This window comes from Hyperoodon ampullatus (genome assembly GCF_949752795.1).
Source record: "Hyperoodon ampullatus genome assembly, chromosome: X".
In the NCBI taxonomy this organism is placed as follows: domain Eukaryota; kingdom Metazoa; phylum Chordata; class Mammalia; order Artiodactyla; family Ziphiidae; genus Hyperoodon; species Hyperoodon ampullatus.
Window position 1 is genome coordinate 59,706,978 of NC_136913.1, and position 24,472 is coordinate 59,731,449.

The 24,472-nt window shown below is 40.1% G+C and overlaps 1 protein-coding gene across 1 annotated transcript in view; it reads left to right on the forward strand.

The window, feature by feature from the left end:
* Positions 1 to 24,472, forward strand: part of KIF4A (kinesin family member 4A) — a 131,998-nt gene that overhangs the window by 40,846 nt on the left and 66,680 nt on the right. The window contains exons 7-9 of the mRNA XM_079727180.1: positions 14,972 to 15,088; positions 15,720 to 15,895; positions 22,093 to 22,154. Coding sequence (XP_079583306.1) covers positions 14,972 to 15,088; positions 15,720 to 15,895; positions 22,093 to 22,154 — 355 coding nt within the window. The remainder of the gene's footprint in view (positions 1 to 14,971; positions 15,089 to 15,719; positions 15,896 to 22,092; positions 22,155 to 24,472) is intronic.

Sequence of the window (24,472 nt, forward strand, 5' to 3'; positions counted from 1 at the left end):
TGCAGGAATCTCTCTGCTTTGCCCTCTGCACCCCTGTTGCTGCGTTCTCCTCTGTGGCTCTGAAGCTTCCCCCCGCCCATCCCCCATCTCCGCCAGTGAGGGGGCTTTCTAGTGTGTGGAAACTTTTCCTCCTTCACAGCTCCCTTACAGAGGTGCAGGTCCCATCCCTATTCTTTTGTCTCTGTTTTTTCTTTTTTCTTTTGCCCTACCCAGGTATGTGGGGAGTTTCTTGCCTTTTGGGAGGTCTGAGGTCTTCTGCCGGCGTTCAGTAGGTGTTCTGTAGGGGTTGTTCCACATGTAGATGTATTTCTGATGTATTTGTGGGGAGGAAGGTGATCTCCACGTCTTACTCCTCTGCCATCTTGAAGGTCTCCTCCACCACTGATATCTTAATTACCAAAACGAATTGGTTATTTTTAGTGTCCATCTTACCTGACTTCTCTGTGGCATTGACACTTGAACATACCCTTCTTGAAACTCTTCTGGTTTGTGAATGTTCACTTTCCTAGTTCTTTTCTTAACTCAAACTATTCCTTTTCAGTCTCTTTTGCTTTTCTTCTTCCTGTTTCTAATAATATGCTAATTATTGTACTCAGCATGATTTCCTTGACGAGGAATGAGTACCCATCACCTGCTGTTAATTCTTCCTTAGCGATATTGTGGAGGTTCACCCACTTCCAGTCTGTTCCTCCTGCCTCTGCAAAGTCCTTGCCTTGCCCAGCACACCTGGTCAGGAGCCTCCTAACTCTTTCACTCCTAGGAGGCATTCCTTCTAAGTACCATAGCCATGTTAATCTTCTTAAAATACCACTTTGTCCATGACACCTCCCCTGCTTAGAAACTAAGTGGCTCATCACTGCTTATAGGATGAAGTCGAAAAACCGTAGCTAGGCCTTCCAGAACCTTTGTACCCTGATCCCATGTTACCTCCTCAGCTGTCTTTCACAGCTTTCCTGCCCATACTCTCCTCTCCAGCTACATGGCCTCCACAACATGTCCTGCTAATTCTGGCTTCTGTGTACTTTCATCACAGCTGTCTCCTCTTCTCTCCCAGAATGAAGTCATTCTCCCCATCCCCCATCAAACTATCTACAACATAGCCATCTTTCAAGGTCCAACTTAAGTCTTGAGGTTTTGTTCTTTTTTAAAGGCTGTATGCGTTTTTTTTTTTAAAGAGGATGTTGGGGGTAGGAGTTTATTAATTTATGTATTTTTGCTGTGTTGCATCTTCGTTTCTGTGCGAGGGCTTTCTCTAGTTGTGGCAAGCAGGGGCCACTCTTCATCGCGGTGCACGGGCATCTCACTATTGTGGCCTCTCTTGTTGCGGAGCACAGGCTCCAGATGCGCAGGCTCAGTAGTTGTGCCTCACGGGCCTAGTTGCTCCGCGACATGTGGGATCCTCCCAGACCAGGGCTCGAACCCGTGTCCCCTGCATTAGCAGGCAGATTCTCAACCACTGCGCCACCAGGAAAGCCCAAGTCTTGAGGTTTTTGATGTCACCATTTCATCTTCTAATGTATTTAGAACCATTTCATCTTCTAATGTATTTCTTCTCCTCTAAAATTCGGTAGTACCAGGGGGCTGTCTGGTCATTTTCTGGCCCCTCTGTATTTCCAGCTTCATCTCCCAACACTTCCCCACAAACTAAAGGGATCCAGCCACAGCAGTCTACTCATTGCTTTCCAAACAGTACTGTTGTTTCAGATCTCTGTGCTGTTGTATATGCTGGGTTTTTTCTTTTCCCTACTGCCTCAGAAACCTGGTTTCATCAAGCACCCCTGTTCCTCCTGTGTTTTTAACCTTTCCCTCTCTACTGGCTTTTCCCCCTCAGCATAGAAGCATACCAATGTGTTTCTCCCATTTTAGACTGCTTTTTTTTTTTTTTTTGCGGTACGCGGGCCTCTCACTGTTGTGGCCTCTTCCGTTGCAGAGCACAGGCTCCGGACGCGCAGGCTTAGTGGCCATGGCTCACGGGCCCAGCCGCTCCGCGGCATGTGGGATCTTCCCAAACCAGGGCACGAACCCGTGTCCCCTGCATCGGCAGGCGGACTCTCAACCACTGCGCCACCAGGGAAGCCCGTTGCTCCCATTTTAAAACAAACTAAATCCTTGATCCTCCTCATACTACTGCTCTTTTCCCTTTTCCTTTCACTCTGCTTTTTTGTCAGCACTCCATCCTCATCCCATTGAAACTGTCCCTGCCGAGATCAACCAATGACCTGAATAACTGAATCCATTAGGCTCTTTTCAGTCCTCCTCTTAATTGGTGACTCCACTGTGTCTCACACCCTCCCCCTTCTTCTGGACAGTCTCATTCCTCCCGTGGATCTATGACACTACCCTCTCCTGGGTTTCCTCTTACATTTCTGAGAACTCCTTCTCGGGCTCCTCTTATTCCACCCACCCATACTTGAAACATAGCCCAGGTTCTGTCCTGGGATTTTTTTCTTTCTCTTCCTGCTGTTCAAGCCCATCACCTTGCTCCCTCCACACCACCTTAAGTGGTCTCGCTCACTTAGATGCTTATAGCTCCTACCCATGTGCTGCTGATCCCAAACCTCTATCTCCTGCCCATATCTTGCATCTACATTTCAGCCTATAAATGTAGTTGCCTGTGGGGCATCTCGTGAATGTCCCACAGGTACCTCCCATTCCACGTATCTGAAGCTGAACTCTCCATCCTTCCCTGCCTCTGTTAAACCTGCCCCTCCATTACCTGTATTCAGTAATATCAACATTCCCCCGGTCACCCAAGCCAGAAACCAGGGCATCACTCCATACTCTTTCTTCACTCTGACTCCTCTTCCCAATCCCATCAGTCACCAAGTCCTGTCAGCCTTACTTTCTCATCTCTCAAGTCACTTTCATTTCTCTAACCCTACTACCACTACCTTCGTTCAGGCCTTCATCGTTAGCTTATAGCACGCTTTCCAACTGGATTCCTTATCTTCAGTCAGGCACCTGTTCAAGTTATCTACCAACCAGCAGCAGCATGTTCTCCCTAAACGGGATGTCCCTGCTTAGAGCTCTTTTCAGAGCTCCTCACTTTGTGCCACGCTGCTTAGCAAGGCCTTTGTGCTCTAGCCTTGCCTACCTGGCTAGCTTCCCCTCTCCTCAGCCCTTCGTCAGAATCTGCCTAGCCATACTAAGTGTGCTACGTTCTTGCTTGTCTGTGCACCTTTGTACATCTTGCTCCTTCCGCTATAAATGCCTTCCCTCTGTCTTCACGTGGCTAATTCTATTTCGCCCTTCACTACTCAGCTCCAATTTCATCCCCTTGAACCACCTCCAGTTCTTTGACCCCCTCCATTTCCTTCCACTCCCACCTCCCTCATCTAGTGCTTACCTCTTTCCTACACTAACACTACCCCAACTCTGTACTACAGTCATCACCTTGCCTGGCTGACTCCCAGTAGACAGCAGGCTAATCAAAAGGGGGAACTATGTCTTATTCATCTTTGAACCCCAGGGACCTGGCATAGTGCCTGACATGTCATCATTGGCCCTCATTGAATGCCTGAGTTCTTTTTCCCTTTTGGTCTGACTGGTAATGCCTACTAATATTTCAATTCACAGTTCAGATGTCACCCACCTATGAAACCTTTACTTTGGGTCCAAGTCTTTCCATCAGTGGGTGCTCCCATAGTGTTTTTTCCTAACACTTTATTATGAAAATTTTCAAAGATACAACAAAGTTGAAAGATTATACAGGAACATCCCTACACCTAGCATCTGGATTCCGCCATTAATATTTTACTATATTTGCTTTATATCTGTCCATTTATCCACTCATTAATCCACATTCTTTTTTAAAACGCATTTTTAAAGTAAATTTCACACATTAGTGCACTTTCTCCCAGATTCTTAAGCTTACATATTATTAACTGGAGTTTAATATTTCTTTAGATTTTTAATATAAAATTTACAATGAAAAGCACAAATTTTAAGTGTATTGTAGCTGAATTTTGACAAATGCATTTACCTAAAAGCCTGTAATCAAAAGCCTTATCATGATATAGAAGATTATCTCCCTTCCCAGTCAGTTGTCACCCTACCACGTCTCACAGCATTCTCCCTTTTCACTGTAATTATATTTGTCTTTTTTTCTCATTAAACTTTTATTTCCTTGAAGGTAGTGACCAGTTCATATTTTCTTGCCACCTATGCTAAGACTGTGTCTGACACACAGTAGGCATTCCATAACTGTTGTCTGGCCGGATAAATGAATATCTGCCTTATTCCTGGAATATGAGTACATGTTGTATTCATCCTCTTTCTTTCTCATCTCCCACATCCAAAAGGTCTTTTGGTCATGTCATATTTATGTCTTAAACACCTTCTATCTACTTCATTCCTCTCCCATGGTTCCAGTCCTTAGAGATCACTCAACTGAACTATTAAAATTACATCCTTGTACATGTCTCTTTATGCACTGATGAGAAAGTTTCTTGATAGACACCCAGAAGTAGAATTGTTGGGTCATATTGTAATGAACGTTTTTTACTTTAGTAGGTATTGCAAAATCCTCTCTAAGGAGCTTGTACCCTTTTACACACCCACCAGCAAATATTATTAATTTGATAATTTTTGCTAAATTGATGGATGCAAAATTTTATTGTTGTAATTTGTATGTTTTGATTTCTAGTAAGGTTGAGTGTCTTTTCAGTAAAGTTGCCAAGTAAACCACAGGAAGCCCAGGACATGGATATACTAGGAAGACAGGAAACACAGGACATACTTATACTAAAAACTTATTTGTGTTTTATATGTCCTATATTTTTATCTGTTAAATTCTGTGAATTGCCAACTCAAATACTGTGCTTGTTTTTCTGTTGACTTTTTAGAAAATTAATTGGGAGAGGGAGTTCATATATTCTGGACGTAAGTGGTCAGTTTTATGAGTTCCAAATATTTTGTCCCCATCTGTGGCACATCTTTTTACTAAGTGTATGATGTCTTTTGTCATATAAAGTGTTGGGTTTTTTATATAAATAGAATTTCAGTGTAGTCATACAGATATAAAGCCATTTCTCCTATGTTTTCTTCTTTAAAAAAGGTCTTAAATCTGTCGGGAATTTATAACTACGTGTGGTGTGAGGTAGCAGCTTAGTTTTATGTTTTTCCATATGGATAGCCATCTTCCCCAACAGAATATATTAAATTGTCCATCTTTTCCTCAAAAAAAAAATAATAACCTCCTAAATGGTTTCTTAAACACCAGTTTTTTACTCCCAAATCTACCTTCCAAATGACTACCAAAGTAATATTTCTGAAATCTAAATTTGATCATGTTTATTCCTTCTTTAAAACCTTTCATTTGTGTCCATCATCTACAATAGATGTTTTTAATCTGCCTTCTTTTTAAAGCAGAGGAACTCTTTTTAAAATGAAGTCTTAAAACAAATTCTAACAGTTGAAATAAATTAAAAAACAGATTTTAAATTCACATAAATTTATTTTGTAAGTTCAAATTTATAACATTGAGTAGGTCAATCTTCAAACAATAAGAATATTATAGCTACTTTATGATCACAATTTCTTTCTGTATATTGCATATCATAAAATTTTTCATGGTAAAAAAATGCAGTACATCCAGCAAAGGACTTGTATCTAGAATATATGAAGAACTCTCAAAACTCAATAGTAAAAAATAATCCAGCTAGAAAATGAGCAAGACACGAGCAGATATTTCACTGAAGAGGATATACAAATGGCAATAAGCACATGAAAAGATGTTCAACATCCTTAGTCATTAAGGAAATACAAGTGAAAACCACAGGGAGATTTCACTGTAGACCTCTCAGAATAGCTAAAAGAAGAAATAGTAATAATATCAAATGCTGGCAAGAATGTGGTGAAATTGAATTTTTCATACATTGCACTATTGGACATTTATTCCAGAAAAAGTTTATGTTCACACAAAAACCAGTATGCAAATGTTCATAGCTGCTCTATTTGTAATAACCAAAAACTGGAAACAACTCAGATGTCTACCCACAGGTGAATGAATGGTTAAACAAACTATGGTACATCCAGGCCGTGTAATACTATTTAGCAGTAAAAAGGAATGAACTATTAAAACAGACTCCTTGGGTGGGTTATTATTATGCTGAGTGAAAAAAAAAAAGGCTAGTCTCAAAAGGTTACATACTGTATATGCCATTTATACATTCTTGAAATAACAAAATTATAGGGGAGAAAGCTTAATGATTGCCAGGGGTTAGGGATTGGAGATTGAAGAGGTAGGTGTGCCTATAAAGGGCAGCACAAGAGAGCCTTGTGATGATAGTACAGTTCTATATCTTGATTTTGGTGATCATTACATGGAGTTATACATGTGATAAAATTACACAGAACTACACGCACACACACACACAGAGTACGTGTAAAAGTTGGTCACATCTGAATAACATCTGGGGATTGTGCCAATGTTAATTTCCTGGTTCTGATATTGTACTATGGTTATGTGAGATGTTACCATTGGGGGAGGCTGGGTGAATGGTGCACAAGACCTTGCTGTACATTTCTTTTGCAGCTTCCTGTGAGTCTATAATTATTTCAAAATAAAAAGTTTTTTTTTTAATGCAGTATAATGAAAAGTAACTTTTTCTCTTTCCCCAAATCCCTAGTCTATGTCTTTAGACATTCTCTCTTTCTGTATAATGGAAGCATATTATGCACTCTGTTCTAATCTACCCTGTATTTATGGAGATTGTTCCATATCAGTATATACATCTCTACTGTATTCTTTTTCATGTCCATATATTGTATAGATATGCCACTGTATTTATTATACCATTCCCCTATTGATAAACATTTAGGTTGGTTCCAGACTTTTGCTATTACACACTAGCTCCAGTGAACATAGTTCTTAGTATATAACATGATGGGGATTCTGGATAACAGCAACAATCTTATTTAAGGTTTTGTATCTATTTTTTCTATATTTTTTTCTTGTCACACATTATCAAGAAAATCCTGATTCATACTAATACATAATTATGAGTTATAAACATTTTTTAACAGCCCACTTTACAATCTCTTCAATTATTAAACTGAACTAGGAGCTTCAATGAGGAGTAATAGGACATTTAAATTCAATGTTGGATCACTAACAATATATTTCCTAATATGTTATATGATAACTATAAATGTCTAACAAGACACAAAGCTTACAAGAAGCACTGAAACCATCTTTTTTTTTTTTTTGAGTGCCATTGGCTAAGTGCTTCATATGCACCATCACATTTTCTTTTTTTTTCCAACTTTATTGAGATATTCTTGACATATAACATATGTTACGTTTAGGGTGTACAGTGTGATGATTTGACACATGTATATGTTGTGAAATGATTACCACAATAAGGTTGGTTAACATCTCCATCCCCTCACATGATTACCATTTTTGTGTGTGTGTGGTGAGAACATTTAAGCTTTACTCCCTTAGAACAAAGTAGTGGTTACCAGAGGGGATGGGGTTGGGGAAAGATGAAATGGGTAAAGGGAATCAACTGTATAGTGATAGATGGAAACTAAAACTTTGGTGGTGAGCATACTGTAGGACATATAGAAGTAGAAATGTAATGTGCACATGAAACATATAATGATATAAACCAATGTTATCTCAATAAACTTTTTTAATTAAAAAAAGATTTAGTCTCTTAACAACCATCAAGTACATAATACAGTACTGTTGATTATAGTCACCATGCTGTACTTGAGATACCCAGAAGTTATTCATCTCATAGCTGGATGTTTGTACTCTTTGACCAGCATCTTCCCAGTTCCCCCGCCCCTCAGCCTCTGGCAGCCACTATTCTACTCTCTTGCTATGAGTTCAGCTTTTTTTAAATTCCACATATAAGGTGAGGACACACAGTATTTGTCTTTCTCCATCTGATTTATTTCACTCAGCATGATGCCCTCAGGGTCCATCTATGTTGCAAAAGGCAGGATTTTCTTCTTTTTTGTGGCTGAATAATATTTCTCTCTGTGTGTGTACCACATTTTCTTTATTCATTCATCCATCAATGGACAATTAGATTGTGAAACCATCTTTAATAGTATATCATAACATGTTGAGTTCCCTATTGATTTGGTACCACACAACTGACTATGATGCAGTGATGAGCACATGAATTGAGTAACTGCCTCTGTCTGGTGTTTCAGTACAAGCTCATGTGCTACAGTGGTATAATTATCTGTACAGTTTTCCATGAGTGTGCATGTGAACTGGGCAAAAGTCTCGTGCAAAGCCACAACCTTAAATTACACATTTGCAAAAACTTCGAACATATGTACAAATAATAGAGGAATTTTCAAAGACTGCAGAAAAATTAATTAACCTTGTGGCACAAGATAATGTGTCAGTAGATTCTAGCACAGTGTTGTGAAGCAGTTAGACTCCAATAAAGATCTATTTAAAAAAAAAGATTTGCTTTATAGAACATTGGAATGAGCCATTTAAATGCAGTTTTTTTAAAAAAACAATATAGGGCTTTTTTGTTTTTTGTTTTTGCTGCGTCGGGTCTTAGTCGTGGCATGCGGGATCTTTGTTGTGGCACGCAGGCTTCTCTCTAGTTGTGGCGTGCAGGTTTTTCTCTCTCTAGTTGTGGCGTGTGGGCTCCAGAGCACATGGGCTCTGTAGTTTGCAGCAGGCAGGCTCTCTGATTGAGGCACGGGGGCTCAGTAGTTGTGGCGTGCGGGCTTAGTTGCCCCATGGCATGTGGGATCTTAGTTCCCCGACCAGGGATCGAACCCATGTCCCCTGCATTGAAAGGCGGATTCTTTACCACTGGACCACCAGGGAAGTCCCTTAAATGCAGTTTTTAAAATAGTTAAAATAACGTTAAATAGCGGTGATGGTTGCACAACAGTGTGAATGTACTTAATGCCATTGAACTATACACTTAAAAACTGTTAAAATGGTACATTTTATGTTATATATATTTTACCACAGTAGAAGTAATTTTTAAAACAAAATCCAAATTACAGTTGCAGAAACTCTGCAGTATTGTTGTGGTTCCCTAAAGTATCCCTAAGGTTCTGAGGAACACAATTTGAAAACCACTGTCCTACAGGATAAACACAAATACCTGAGCATGACATATCTTTCATGCTCTTTATGATCGGTCCCTAACTGTCCTCTGGCCTCATTATTTGTTACTCTCTATCTCATAACTTGCATTATTTTCCTGTTGAACTCCCTGTAGTTCCTAAATGTATGATGCTCTCTCACAAATATGTGCCTTGACATATGTTACTTCTCTGCCTGGAATAACCTTACATTCTTCTTTCCTACTCTTCCCTCCTCCATCAGCATTGTCCTAGTCATTCTTCACAGTTCAGCTCAAATTTTCAATTCCCACTCCTATGAGAACCCATTTTTACTATACTTACCTTTTCCTTTAACATTATATTTGCAAATAGTTTTTGTTGGTGTGTCCATCTCCCTTTAGATTTTTAACTCCTCGAGAGTAAGGATTGTGACTTATTCATCTTTCTACCTCTAATGCCTAGCACAGTGCCTAGAATATTGAACATATTCACTAAATGATAAGGACTCAGATGTGTGGGGTGAGAAAAGAGGGAGAGTCCAGGATGTCGCAGGTTTGTTGTTTGTTGGATGACTGGTTAGGTGGTGAGACAATGAAAAGGAACAGTGCTGGAAGTGAAATAGATTTGCACTGAAAGATGAATTCTGTGTTGTTCAAGTCTGTGTTATGCAATGCCACGTGGGCACAGCCCACTGGAGGTTATTCAGTAGGCAGACAAGATATAGCTTTGGACAATAGGAAAGAGGTCTGGTTTGGAGATGGGAATTTGAGGGAGTCATTAATATAGGTGTTTATTGGAACTCTAGGCAAGGATGAGATAGCCCAGGAAGAGTATATATAGTACGCAAAGAGCCTAAGACAGTCCCAAGAGAATACCAACGTTTAATGGGAGGGTATTGGAAAAACTACCCCATTAAGTAGACTGGGAATGATTGAGAATGGGGGACACAGTAGTCACATGGCTCTGGAGGGGTGATGTGAGAGTTCAAGCTTTCTTTAAATATATTTTCTACCATCTCCGTCTTTTCAGCCTCAAGTCTCTCCCCTTTCCAAGGTACCTGGTGCCTCTAAGTGAGCAAATTTGCTCATTTCCATAGAGCATAGAGGTTAAGATCATGGATTTGGGAGCCAGACTGCCTCCGTCTGAATCCTGACTCTGCCACTTATTAGCTATGTGACCTTAGGCAAGTTACCTAATCTCTTTGTGCCTCAGCTCTCATATCTGTCAGCACAGATAATCATACTTGATGCACACTTTATAGGACTATTGTGAGGATTAAGTAAGGTAATAAGCATAAACTTCCTAGAACAGTATCTGGCTCATAGTAAACACTATATAAACTTAGCTGTTATTATCACTGTCATGGTCATTATTGTTCCTCTGCAGGCACTTTAGATTGAGGCTCCTCCATCTTGCTGAGTCAGTTATTGCTTCTCTACCTGTGCTCTAAAAACACATTGAAACCTCTTGTCTACAGATATTTCCTCTCCTGTGCTCTGTCGTCTTATGGGTTATTACTTTTTAAATTCCTTTTAGTGGTATCTTAGGGGGGAAAGAAATGCTGGTGGTCAGTCTCCTGTGTTTGAACAGAATTTCCTCTAATGCTCTCTGTGTTCTTTTTGTATATAATTTTATTTGTTACATTGGTTCCTATGAAGCTGTATCAATTTTTTATTGGAATAATATGTGCCTAGATAATTACAATTTTATTTTTTGAAAGCCTTTCATACTTTTCCCCCTTTAGACTTTCTGTACCAGAAACTTAACTATCTTTTTTCCTGAATTTTAGAGATACGTTTTCTTACCATCTAGCATACTGATGTCTGACCATGCACCTCGGTCCCCTACAACCAGATTCTCATCATTTTACTTACATAATCAGTTCTTCCATGTGTGTCAACTTGAAGGCCAACTTCAAGATACTGCCATTTCCTTCTTCACTTGCAGTATCTTTTGGGTGAAGAAATTGTCATCAGAGTAGATAAGGAATTTATTGGGTACTCTGCTTTCACTGTCATGTAACTTAGCAAATATCCAGATTATCTAAGTTCCTCTATCCTATTAATAATAACTTACATGTGGGTAGCACTTTATAGATCACATTTGATTTTTATCATAGCCTCATGAGGTAAGGTATGTATTACACCTGTTTTATGGATAAAGGAAAGTTTTAGTGGCTTGTCCAAGGTCACACACATTGATAAGTGGGAGAGGCAGAATTTGAACTAAGATTCTATCTCCCATGGGCTTCCCTGGTGGCGCAGTGGTTGGAGTCCGCCTGCCGATGCAGGGGACGCGGGTTCATGCCCCGGTCTGGGAAGATCCCACATGCCGCGGAGCGGCTGGGCCCATGAGCCATGGCCGCTGAGCCTGTGCGTCCGGAGCCTGTGCTCCACAACGGGAGAGGGCACAACAGTGAGAGGCCCGCGTACTGCAAAAAAAAAAAAAAAAAGATTCTATCTCCCAATCAAGTTCCTTTCCACTCTATCCCCTCTTAGTAGTTACTCCGGTAAATCTTGTGATCTAGTGCAGTAATAGATCATTCCCCTTCTAGCTAGGCAGACCATATCTATACTATCATTTTACTTCTGTTTTTCACCCTAATCTTCTTGGCTGTGCTACCTGCCTTAGGCTCATACATATTTTCTTCACATATAGAGCAGGGTTTCTCAGCTGTGGCACTATTGACATTTTGGGTCAAACAATGTTGGGGGGCAGGGACTGTCCAGGGCATTGTAGGGTGTTTAGTGGTATCCTTGCCCTCTACCCACTAGATGCCAGTAGCACTACCCCTGACCTCACAGGTTGTGACAACCAAAATGTTTCCAGATATTACCAAATGTCCTGCAGGAAGCAAAATTGTCCCCAGTTGAGAGCTGCTGCATATAGAGCTGCTTCGTTTCTCTTCTGCCTCGTTTTTCTCTCCTGTTACCAATATACCCTTTTATTCTAGTTGTGAAACCAATTGTAACGTGCCTCCATGATACTTGTGAAGTTCTAGTCCCTTTTTAAAGTTAAAATCTCTACTTTATTATTTATTTGTTGCCCTAGTGAACAAATACCCGAAGCTGTTAAGTAGTATTCTTGATCCTCTCCTCACTTGGTCTGTTCTCAGTCTTTTAGAGAGAAGAGGAACTTCTGGTCTTATAATTTTATCTGGGCATTTTCTCCATAGCCATCCTTGATTAGAACTTTTAAGTCTCTGCAGACATGTTCTTCCCAGTCTTTATAATATATAATCTCCAACCATGTCAAGAATTTTCTCTTAACAACAGGAAATCACATGCTGTTTTGTGATGATTTCTTTCCAAAGAGACATTCATTTCCCTTGCTCCTATCTATTCCAAAACTCCAACTCTCATTTGAAGAAAAAAAAATCAGCCTTTTTATCCTTAAGTCTATGCTTCTTGCTTAGATCACAGTAGCCATAATTTCTTCTCAGGGCTCATCTGGACTTTTATTGTTGTTCCTATGGAACTATAGATGGACATTTTGCTCAGCAGGTTTGAAAAACCTCAGCAGTCTCTCCTTCACATCCTACATGGGATATGGGCCAATAAGATGGCACAATGTTCTATTTGGCTAAAAGGGGGAAAGAAGAGAAAGGAGTGAACTAATATGAGGATTAGTACAGGCATTGGTGAGGTTTGATCAATCTCAGCAGGATCTCCTTCACATCCTGGATGGGATAACTGGCCCTGAAAAATGGTACCCCTTCCAACTTGCAATAAAGGGAAAAGAAAGAGATAGTTGCTTGAGGGAATTGTTTTTGTTTTAGGTTGGGGAGATTTGAGCATGTGTATAGACTGAAAAGAAGGAATTCGTGAAGGAAAAATAAATTGAAGATCTAAGAGGGAGGGGGAAGATCAAGGGATCCAGGGTCCCTGGGAAAATGGAGGGAATAGAAACACTGGCAGAGGCTGAAGGGAAAATAAAGGTAGTTATTTCCTCCTCTGAAACAAGGAGAAGGACAAAGGAATCAGTAACAGCAAAGGAAAGACTGTGAAGTGAGGAGAGGGAAGGTTAGGGAGCCCTTGTGAATAATTGATCACCATAATGTATTTGTTGAAATCATCTACTAGTAGAGTGAAGGTAGATTTCCAGCCTTGGAAATGATGAGTGTTTAGAATAGCTGCTGTGGTGAAGGAAGAATGAAGAAGAGAAGATTGTCTATTGACCAAGGGTTCAGCCAAGGTCAGATAGTGTGTTTTATAATGGATGGATCCATTCCATTTCGTTATGTGACTTTCAGAAACTTACACACACGTGCACGTGCACACACACACACACACAGTTGGTTTAACCTAGGCCTGGGAATTGACATGGTGGGAATGGCAGAAGGTCATGGGTCTAGTGAGCCCTTGGGAAAACATAACTGAAATGATTGACTGCAGAGAATAGGTAGTTTAAGACCCAGGAAGGATGATCTACTGAGAGTATTAGAAAGTGTCAGTAGGGACTTCCCTGTCAGTCCAATGGTTAAGACTCCACGCTTCCACTTCAGGGAGCACGGGTTCGATCCCTGGTCGGGAAATTCAGATCCCACATGCTACATGGTGCAGCTGAAAAAAGAAAAAAGAAAGAAGGCGTCAGTAAATTTGAAGCCACAATAAGGGTGAAGAACAGGATCCATGAAAGAATTGGAAGGATAGTAGTAGGATGCAGAGAGGAATTTTGGACTTCAGGATCTTGTAGATATAATTGTTTTAGGTTATAAGGGAGTCCAAAGTACAGCTGAATAAGTAAAGTAGTACAGCACTAACAATAATGATGCCATTTGTATATCATTTAACTTTGTTTTGTGTAAAGTATCTTATTAACTCCCCACCACAACCTAACGAGGTGGGTAGATTTGCCTCATTTTATAGAGGAACTTACCCAAAATCGCATAGCTAATCAGTGACAGAGCCAGGATTAGAACCTAGGTCTATCTGACACCATTGCCCATGCACTTAACCATTATACTACATAGACTTTCCATGATAAACATAACCATGGGAGGGTCAGGGGCTTTCAAGGGACCTCAGATTATTACAATTTTTAAAAAGTAAACCTTGGAATTTAAGAAGTGGAAATGAACCTTTACTCTATTTAAAGCAATAAGAGGAAAGGTATTTCATTCTGGTATAATAGAAAGAGCATAGGATTTGACTGCAATCCTGAGATGGAATCTCAGGCCTACCACTTACCTGCTAGTGGTACCACTTGACCTTGGACAAGTCATTTAACCTTTGAGCTAGTTCTGTCATCAATAAACTGAAAATGATAGTTAAAATCATGATAATAATAAAAAATAGCTTTTAATGTAATTTCACAGCATTAATTTAAGCATTAAGTATGATAATGTATATTAAAAGTGTGATAATGTATATAACCACTTGTAAATAACTATACAAGTGGTTATTGTCATGGTGATCGTTATCTGTCTCTCTGCTTTGTTTCCATGGGAAAGGGCAAGAAGTGCCAACAGACTCAATTGTGCATTCACCTTTGTCCCTTGAACTTTGCTTAACTGGAAGACCAACTGTTTGAAAGAGGAAGAGATGGAAAGAAAGTAAAATATCAGAGTGGATATCACCAACTTCTACCAGCATCATGTTTATTCCCATTTCTACCCATACCACCTAGGAAAAATATGGCCTGTTTCCCAAAGAGCATAAGAATATATGATAAGAACACTAAAGACTTTTAAATACTGTTGTTTTTCATTTCTATGAAGCTTTCTGTTTGAAAAAAAAAGAGGCACTCTCAGAAAAGTGAACAAGATTAAGAGGTTTCTTTAAGATTGCTGACTTAATATTTCTATAGGGTCTTTATTTCTTATCTCTTTCTCAGGATAAGTATATGTTAGATGTTACCCAGGTAACATGGGTATATGTTACCAAGCAATTTAAATTTTGTTTCCTGCTATTAGGTATTAATATTAACCGAGGCCTCCTATGCTTGGGAAATGTAATCAGTGCTCTTGGAGATGACAAAAAGGGTGGCTTTGTGCCCTACAGAGATTCCAAGTTGACTCGACTGCTTCAAGGTAAGCCCAAAGTGCCTCTAAAAATAAGAGAGTAACTCAGAATGATAGTGCTGAGAAAGCAAAGATAGGACAGGTAGAAAGCCAGATTTTTGGATTATGACATACAGAGCTGTCTAGTTGATAAACAGGAGAGAGACCTGTTGGCAAGCAGGCTTCTAAGGTAATGGAAAAATGTCTTCATATATGGCTTTGAGAGCCAAAAACTCTGTATGTAGCGTGTCAGCTGTACTTAGTACTTTGTACCTGAAAATGAACTTAGTTACTGCCTTTATTACTGATGATAAGAATTCCCTAAGGAGTTAAGATCTACCTAGAGGGGGCATCCAAAGAAATTTTAACCCTAATAGTGACTCCTCACTTGGCCCAGTAAGTTTTTTTTTGTTTGTTTTAACCTGATTAACTGCTGAAGTCACAGTCTCTCTTAAGAACGAGGACACATGCAATAGGATTCTAAACTATATCATTTTATACAACAAAAATCTTAATGTTTTTATATTGACACAATAGGAAACTTGTAGATACTTAAGAATTTTTTTCTTACAGCTCTGAGATTGAAGACACCAACCCAAACAGACAGTTTTACTTGCGTCCTACTTGTTTGATTTCATTTCCTTCCCTTGTTCTTTTTCAGATTCTCTAGGAGGTAATAGCCACACTCTTATGATAGCCTGTGTGAGTCCTGCTGACTCCAATCTAGAGGAAACATTAAATACTCTTCGCTATGCTGACAGAGCAAGAAAAATCAAGAACAAACCTGTTGTTAATATTGATCCCCAGAGAGCTGAACTTAATCATCTGAAGCAACAGGTAGAAGAAACTTGACATTTGATGGGAAAAATTACAAGTGTGTGAGTGGAATGATAGAACTCCTATTTCTCAGCTTCTTCTCTACCAGAAGTTTAGAGATGTTGGTTAAGCATTATGTTAGTTTGGGGAAATCTTAAAGTAACTCGTATTGACAGGTTTTTGGTCATATTTAAGATTAGGGAGTGGCACTGGAGATTTCACTGATAAAGAAGTGAGCAGTGAGAGATGAGGCAAGAGAGGTAGGCAGGAGTCAGATCCCAAAGGTCCTTATATGACTTGTTAAAGGATTTGGAATTCAACCTGAAAGATGTAGGGGGCCACTGAAAGATTTAAGTAAGAGGGTAACGTTGAAATGAGATTACTCTAGCAAGTATATAGAAAGTGAATTAGAGGTAGGCATGACTAGAAGTAAGAAAATAAATTAGGGTATTATAATAACTCAGGTGAGAACTATGGCCTGAACTAAAGACAGTAGCTATAGAGATGAAGAAAGGGGGACAAATTAGAAACAAAAAACAAGGAGGTAGAATGTATAGAGCTTACAAATGTGGTGACACATGTGACGTGGAAGGGTAGGTAGGGAGAATCAAAGTTAATTCCCAGGTTTCTTGCTTGGACAACTGAATAAATGGTGGTAATAATCATTGAGTCAGGGAATATAGGAGGAAAAACAGGGTCAGGTAGGGAAATGGAAATGATGAAATTCAGTTTTGGGCGTTTTGAATTTGAAGGGCTTATGGGACATCTAAGTAGAGTTGTTCAAACATGGTTGGGTATGTGGGTTTAATGTAGAGAGGTCTGAACTGAAGATACAGATTTGAGAGTCATCAGCATTTAGATGGTATCTGAAGTTATGGAGTGGATGAGATCAAAGAGTGCCCGGCACGTTAAAGGCACTTCCTCATTATTGGCTGAATGAGCAAATGGACAAGAAGAGAGAAGAAGCCTAGACAGAACTCAGGGGTAACAGCAGTATTTAAGGAAGGGGGAAAGGAGTAGAAGACAAGAGAGATGAAGAAGGAGCAAACAGGCAGGAAGAAAATCAGTGGTTCATGGAAGACAAGAGAAGAAAGTTTCAAGGAGGGCTACTGAAAGTATAAATTTATAAAGAAGTGTAAAGTAAGATAAGGGTTGAAAAGTGTCCATTGATTTTTTTTTAATCAACAAGGAATGAGAAGAGGGTCAGGGGAATGATAGGAGCAGATTGCTATGGGATGGACAGTGAATGCTAGATAAGGAAGTGGAGGAAGTTGTTAGGCTCTTCTTTCAAGAAGGCAAGATGAAAGAAGACAATAGCTGGTAGTCAAGTGTCAAGGGATGTAAATCTGTTTGTTTTTAAAATATGGAAGAGACTTGAACATGTGAAAGAACCAGTTGGGAGAGACTAAAACTGAGAATAGGGATGAGTTGATAAGGGGTCATCTCTTAGTTGAGATACTGAGCACAAATAAAGAGAGCTTTGCTTTAGACAGTAGAGGGGATACTTGCCCCCAAGACTAGAAAAAAAGAGGTTAGGGTAGGAAGAATACAGTGATACTAATTTAGAGGAAGAAGAAGGGAAATTGAGCAATTTTCAGCCTGACAATCTTTATCTTCTCAGTGAAGTAGGAGGCAAGGTCATCTTCTAAGAGCAAGCAAGCAGATGATGATAGGGTAGAGGGACTGGGGTAACCACAGAAGGCTTAAAATCACGGAAATGGAAGAAGTAGCTGACTAGGAACATGAATTTGTGGTGGTATCAGTATGACTGTGCAGCAGCTCAGTAGCTCTGGCAGAGGAGCTGAGAGGGCAGGTGGTTGGGTTGACCCCTTTGGGGGGGTCAGGTTTTCTTGGTGTAGCACTCTTCCCAATGGGAATCTAGTGTTTCCCAACTGTCTAGTGTTCACTCCGTCTCTGGCCTTCCTCCTCAGTGATAATAATTACCATTCATTCAATCTGTTGTCTTCCTTCCCCTTATCCTCCTTTATTTCCTTCCCTCCTAGGGTTCACTATAGAAAATATAAATAATTTACCTGTTCACAGAATCATCTCAATTGTAAAATACCTTATTCAGTCCTGCTCCTCTATTTTCTTTCATGTGTATTCCTATTGCCAAAAATGCTCTTTTTCCTGGTCATTTATTTGTTCATCCATTCCAATAATAAATATTTATTGAACACTGTTATGTGCCAGGTACTATGCTGGGATACATTGTTAAGCAAAGCAGACACAGTTTCTGCGTTCATGGAATTTATTGCCTAGTGGGGGAGACAAACATTAAACACACAATCATATCAACATATCATTATAAACTGGGATAGTGTGCTATAGGGCACTGTGAAAGTATGGAACAGGATCTTCTGATCTTCTGTTAAATATCTAATCTGAGAAGCCTTCCCTGAAGTGGCTACATTTGAGCTGAGATCTGAGGGACTGAGTAGGAATCATCTATGCAGAAAAGAAAGAAGAGGATTCCAGGAAGAAGAAATAGCATGTGTAGCACAGTATGATGGGAAACAGCATTGACACTGCAGCCAGGCTGCCTGGGTTCAAATCCTGGCTCTATACCTCATTAGCTATTTACCCGGGGCAAGTTCTCTGTGCCTCAGTTTCCCTATCTGTAAAATGGAAATAATAATAGTACCTGCTTCATAGGGTTTTTGTGAGGGCTAAATGAGTTAATACATGTAAAGCACTTAGAACAGTGCCAGGCATATAGCATGTCTGCAAAGATCTTGAGTTAGGAATACAGTGCATTTGAAGAACTCAGAATGCCAGTGTGGCTAGAGTGGAGAGAGCAAGGAAAGGGTGTTCCAGTCTGAGACTAGAGAAGAAGCAGAGGCCTGATCAAGGCCTCATGTACTATGTTAAAAATGATTTTAAGCAAGGTGGCAACATTGATCATTTCCACTTTTAAAAAATGGTATGGCTGCTGTGTGGAAATGGATTATAGTGGAGCAAAAATAGACTCATAGAGACCACTTAAGAAGTTACTGCAGTGGTCCAGAGAGAGAAATGGTGGCTTAGAAAGTGATAGAAAGAAGTGACCAGTGGATTAGATAAGGGGGTGAGGGTATGACACCCAGCTTTCTGGCATGTGAAACTGCATATTCACTGACCTAGAGGATACTGGAGAAGGACCAGGTTTGGGATAGCAGAAAACTAGGCAGAAATATTAAGTAGATATTTGAATATAAAGGTTCTAAATTCAGAAAAACTAAGGGGATCTAATAATAGTAATACTCAGCTCCCTGGGCTGATTTGAGGATTAAACAGGATATTATGTCTAAACCATCTTGCGTAGTGTCTGGCTCCAGGGGCTAGACTCAGGCCTCAAAGAAGCTCCCTTCCTTTCAGATTTCCTGTCTCACCTTGACATTCATATATGATTATGGTTCGAAAAAAAGCCCTTTTATATTCATTATTTAATTTTATGATCATAATAAGCCAGTGAACACAGCAGATATCTTTATTCCCATTTTAAGACACTGGGGTCTAAGAAATGAATATAGGTGGTTCAGGGCAGGCTGATGGAGGAACCAGGTCTCCTGATATCCTGCCCTTGACTTTTCCCACTGTCTCTCCAAGATGGAGCAGTAGTGGCTTATCAAGGAACAGAGAAAGCTCTTCTCCCTGCAGTGGTATAGTAACTCTGATAAGCCTTACTTGCAGGTTGCAAGGGAGAGATAGCTGGATTGGAGGGAAGAGCGCCCCCCTACCAGCAATTCCTTCACTGATGGCCAGCAAATCCCCCCTAAGCTTTCTGCCTGAAGGCTCCTTTTCATAAAATGGAGATAAAATACCAGTTTCTCCCTATCAAACAGCCTTGTTCCCTGTAAATGCTTTAGAAATCTATGTGGACCAAATGAAATCACATGTGTAGTCATGCTTTGGAAATAATGATGTGATAATAAATGTAAAATACTAGTGTTATTGCATTAAGAAAGGGTTCTAAATTCAGAAAGATCTGTGTTTGAGATAAATTTGGGAGTCACCAGTTTATAGATGGTAATTGAAACCATAGTCAGAGATGAGACTTTAAGGAGAGAATAGAAAGTGAGTGAGCTTTGAGGAACTTTATCATTTAAAGGACAATTGGAGCAAAGATGAACTAAGAGACTTAGAAGATCAGCTTGAAGAATAGAAGGAAAAGCAAGAAAGTGTGGCGTCTGGTAACTCAAATGCTACCAAACAGTCAAATAAAATGAAGACTGAAAAATGCCCATGGGATGTAGTGACATGCCGATCATTGGTGACATTATCAAGAGTTATTTCAGAGGAATGTTGTGGGCACAAATCAGGTTAGAATAGGTTAAAGAGCAAGTGAGAGAAGAGCAAAAGGAAATGGAGGCAGTGGGTGTAGACTATTCTGTCAAACTTTGTGAAGGAGAGAAATTGGGCAAAAAAGATAGGAAGTGGGATTGGGAAAGGTGCTTTTGTTTTGTTTTATTTTAAGATGGGAGAGATTTGAACATGTTTTAATCTTAGTAGGAAGGATTCTGTAAAAAGGGAGAAGTCAAAGATATAGAAGAGAGAACGGATAACAAATAGAATAAGATTTTTTTTTAATTTTTGTTTATTTATTTATTTATTTGGCTGCACCACGTCTTAGTTGCGGCATGCAGGCTTTTAGTTGTGGCATGTGGGATCTAGTTCCCTGACCAGGAGTTGAACCTGGGCCCCTTGCAATGGGAGCATGGAGCCTTAACCACTGGACCACCAGGGAAGTCCCTAGAATAGGATTTATCAGAAGGCAAGAAGAGTTGGGATCCAAAGCTCAAGGAGAACAGCTCCTCTTTTATCATAAGAGGGAATGGAGAGGTTGATTACACATTCACTTTGGTTTAAGATCCGTCTCCATGAAGCCTCCTTTGGACTATTTTGGAATTTCATTAATTTGCTTCTTCTCAGAACCCTAAAGTACTTAACTATACTCGATGACTAGCATCTTCTGTCTTGTGTTATTTCTTACTTTTTCAGGCCTTAGTCTTGTCTTCATCAACTAGATTGTAAACTGGATAATAAACCACAAGAGTTTATTCTTGTACCCCCCCCCACAATGCATAGCCCAATGCTAAGTTTGATTTTTTAAAATTAATTAATTAAGTTATTTATTTATTTACTTACTTACTTACTTATGGCTGTGTTGGGTCTTTGTTGCTGCGCGGGCTTTCTCTAGTTGCAGTGAGCAGGGGCTACTCTTTGTTGTGGCACACAGGCTTCTCATCGCGGTGGCTTCTCTTGTTGCAGAGCATGGGCTCTAGGCGCGCGGATTTCCGTAGTTGTGGCACACAGGCTCAGTAGTTGTGGCTTGCAGGCTCTCAAGCACAGGCTCAGTAGTTGTGGCACACGGGCTTAGCTGCTCCGTGGCATGTGGGATCCTACCGGACCAGGGCTCGAACCCATGGCCCCTGCACTGGCAGGCAGATTCTTAACCACTGTGCCCCCAGGGAAGTCCCTAAGTTTGATTTTTTTTAAAACAGTAGGTTCTCTGGAACTTCCCTGGTGGTCCAGTGGGTAAGACTCTGTGCTCCCAATGCAGGGGGCCCGGGTTCGATCCCTGGTCGGGGAACTAGATCCCACGTGCATGCCACAACTAATAAGTCGGTGTGCTGCAACTAAACATGCCACAGCGAAGATCCCGTGTGCCACAGCTAAGACCCGGTGCAGCCAAAATAAGTAAATATTTTAAAAAATAATAATAATAAAAATAAATTTTAAAAAATAGATTCTCAATAAAAACTCATGAAGATGCTTAGGTAAAAGAGACAACTCATCTTCTAAGTACTAGTTATTCATGTAATACTGATTGTCCTTTTATCATTGAATCATCTACCATGTTGCTTTCTGTAATACCTAAGATATGCCTTAGATTTCATAGGTATCAAGTAAAATTACCCAACTACTAATCATGGTAATTTTGCTGATAAGGGATAAGTAACTTTTTTATTTTTTTAATTTTTTTTTTTTGCGGTACGCGGGTGGCTCACTGCTGTGGCCTCTCCCATTGCAGAGCACAGGCTCCGGACGCGCAGACCCAGTGGCCATGGCCCACGGGCCCAACCGCTCCGCGGCATGTGGGATCCTCCCGGACCGAGGCACGAACCCGTGTCCCCTGCATCAGCAGGCGGACTCCCCCGACCACTGTGCCACCAGGGAAGCCCGATAAGTAACTTTTGATTGGTAACTAGCTAACTATTTTTCTTTGCCTTTTCCAGGTACAACAGCTACAGGTCTTGTTGCTGCAAGCCCATGGAGGTACCCTGCCTGGATCTATAAAGTAAGAGTCATAGACTAATTTTAAATGTATATTCTAACAGAGCCTGTTTCTCCTTATGATTGTTTTCCCCTGATATTCTAAAGTTTCTGGTAGCACTTGGTGTCAAGGTAGGGAACTTAACAAACTTGCTGTCTATTTAGGACTAGCTAGTTAGCTTTGAGACAACCTGGTATAATAGAAAGAGCATAAGCTCTGGCCTCAGAAGTTTATTAATTAGAATTCTACTATGAGGAAGAGCTGTCTCTCCCCTCCCACTATTTATTTATTTGATTATGTATTTATAGCCATATAGACTCATGGGTATTTATTTTATTCTATGCATTAACATCCAATACTAGCATTATGTTTTATTTCTTGTTTTATTTGTTGTTTCTGCTTTGTCCACTAGGGCTCCTTCAGGGTGGCTGTTGTACTCTTTAACACGCTATCAAGTTTTTAAGCATTTCTACCAGATGTTCCACACCCGTCTTCTATTTTCCCTGCCCCAATTCAGGAATCAACCATATGTCCAAGGAGCCATGGGTTTTTTTTTTTTTTTTTGGAAAATGGTGTTTAGAAACCAGATCTGGGTGCTAGGTGTGCTCATTGTTACTGAGAAGTCATTACTTCTAGGCCCTCTCAGTGAGTAGAGCTAGGAAATATCTGTATGTATAGTAATCCACACATATATCTATATTTTTATGTCTGTCTAACTGTGTATATATTAAAAACCATGATTTTAGACTGATACCTCTGATTCCAGTCCAACACTACAGGGTTTATTCTAATCCTCCCACTCTCCTTATTTATAACTTCATTCTCCAGCAGTGAAAAACCAGCTCTCATTATCTGCATTCTATTTACTTACTTGTTCAGTTCTAGTATACACGTAAAATAATTTTGGATTGCTAGCCCATACCCCTGTGAGAAATACTTTTAAGAACTAGATTACAGCATATATGTATAATTCTTTTGTCTTTAGGCTTAGAGTATCCAGGCAAGATATTGTTTCCCAGAGTTACTGTTTGTATTCCATTGTGGGTTCCCACTACATCTTGCCTGGTTAGTTTTAATTGTTTGTTTATATTTTGGGTATATGAAGGGTATGTAAAACATTATCATGGTCTAAGAGTCAGCGTTTTACAAAAAGATATACTCAGAGCAGAGAAATGCAAATCAAAACCAAAATGAGATATCACTATACACCTGTCAGGATGGCTACTATCAAAAACAAAAAATAACAAAAAGTAACAAATGTTGGAAAGGATATGAGGAGGATGTGGAGAAATTAGAACCTTTGTGCACTGTTGAAAGGATTGTAAAATGGTGTAACTGCTATGGAAAACAGTATGGAGGTTCCTCAGAAAATTAAAAATAGAACTACCATATGATCCAGCAATCCCACTTCTGGGTATATATCCAAAAGAATTGAAAACAAGGTCTGAAAGAGATATTTGCATACCCATGTTCATAACAGCACTATTCATAATAGCTAAGAGGGATTTCCCTGGTGGTTCACTGGTTAAGAATCTGCCTTCCAATGCAGGAGACATGAGTTCAATTGCTGGTTAGGGAACTAAGATCCCACATGCTGTGGGGCAACTAAGCCCGCACACTCTAGAGCCTGCGTGCCACAGCTAGAAAGCCCATGCACAGCAGCTGCTGAGCCCCTGCACTCTGGAGCCCACACGCCTCAACCAGAGACAAGCCCGCACACCACAACAAAGAGCCCACGTGCTGCAACAAAAGATCCCACATGCCACAACTAAGATCTGATGCAGCCAAATAAGTAAATAAAGATTTTCTTTAAAGTAGCTAACAGCTTCCCTGGTGGCACAGTGGTTAAGAATCCGCCTGCCAATGCAGGGCACATGGGTTCATGCCCTGATCCAGGAAGATCCCATATGCCGAGGAGCAACTGAGCCCGTGTGCCACAACTACTGTGCCTGTGCTCTAGAGCCTGCGAGCCACAACTACTGAGCCCGCATGCTGCAACTACTGAAGCCCGTGCGCCTAGAGCCTGTGCTCCACAACAAGAGAAGCCACCACAATGAGAAGCCTGCACCCTGCAATGAAGAGTAGCCCCTGCTTGCTGCAACTAAAGAAAGCCCTCATGCAGCAATGAAGACCCAACGGAGCCAAAAATAAATAAATAAATAAATAAATTTGTTAAAAACAGAATATAGGAAGGGCTTAAACACCTTCCTATATTCTATAAAAACTAACTAACTAAATAAATAAATAAAATAAAAAGTAGCTAAGAAGCGGAAGCAATACAGATGTCCATCAGTGTATGAATGGATAAATAAAATGTGGTATATACATACAACAGAATATTA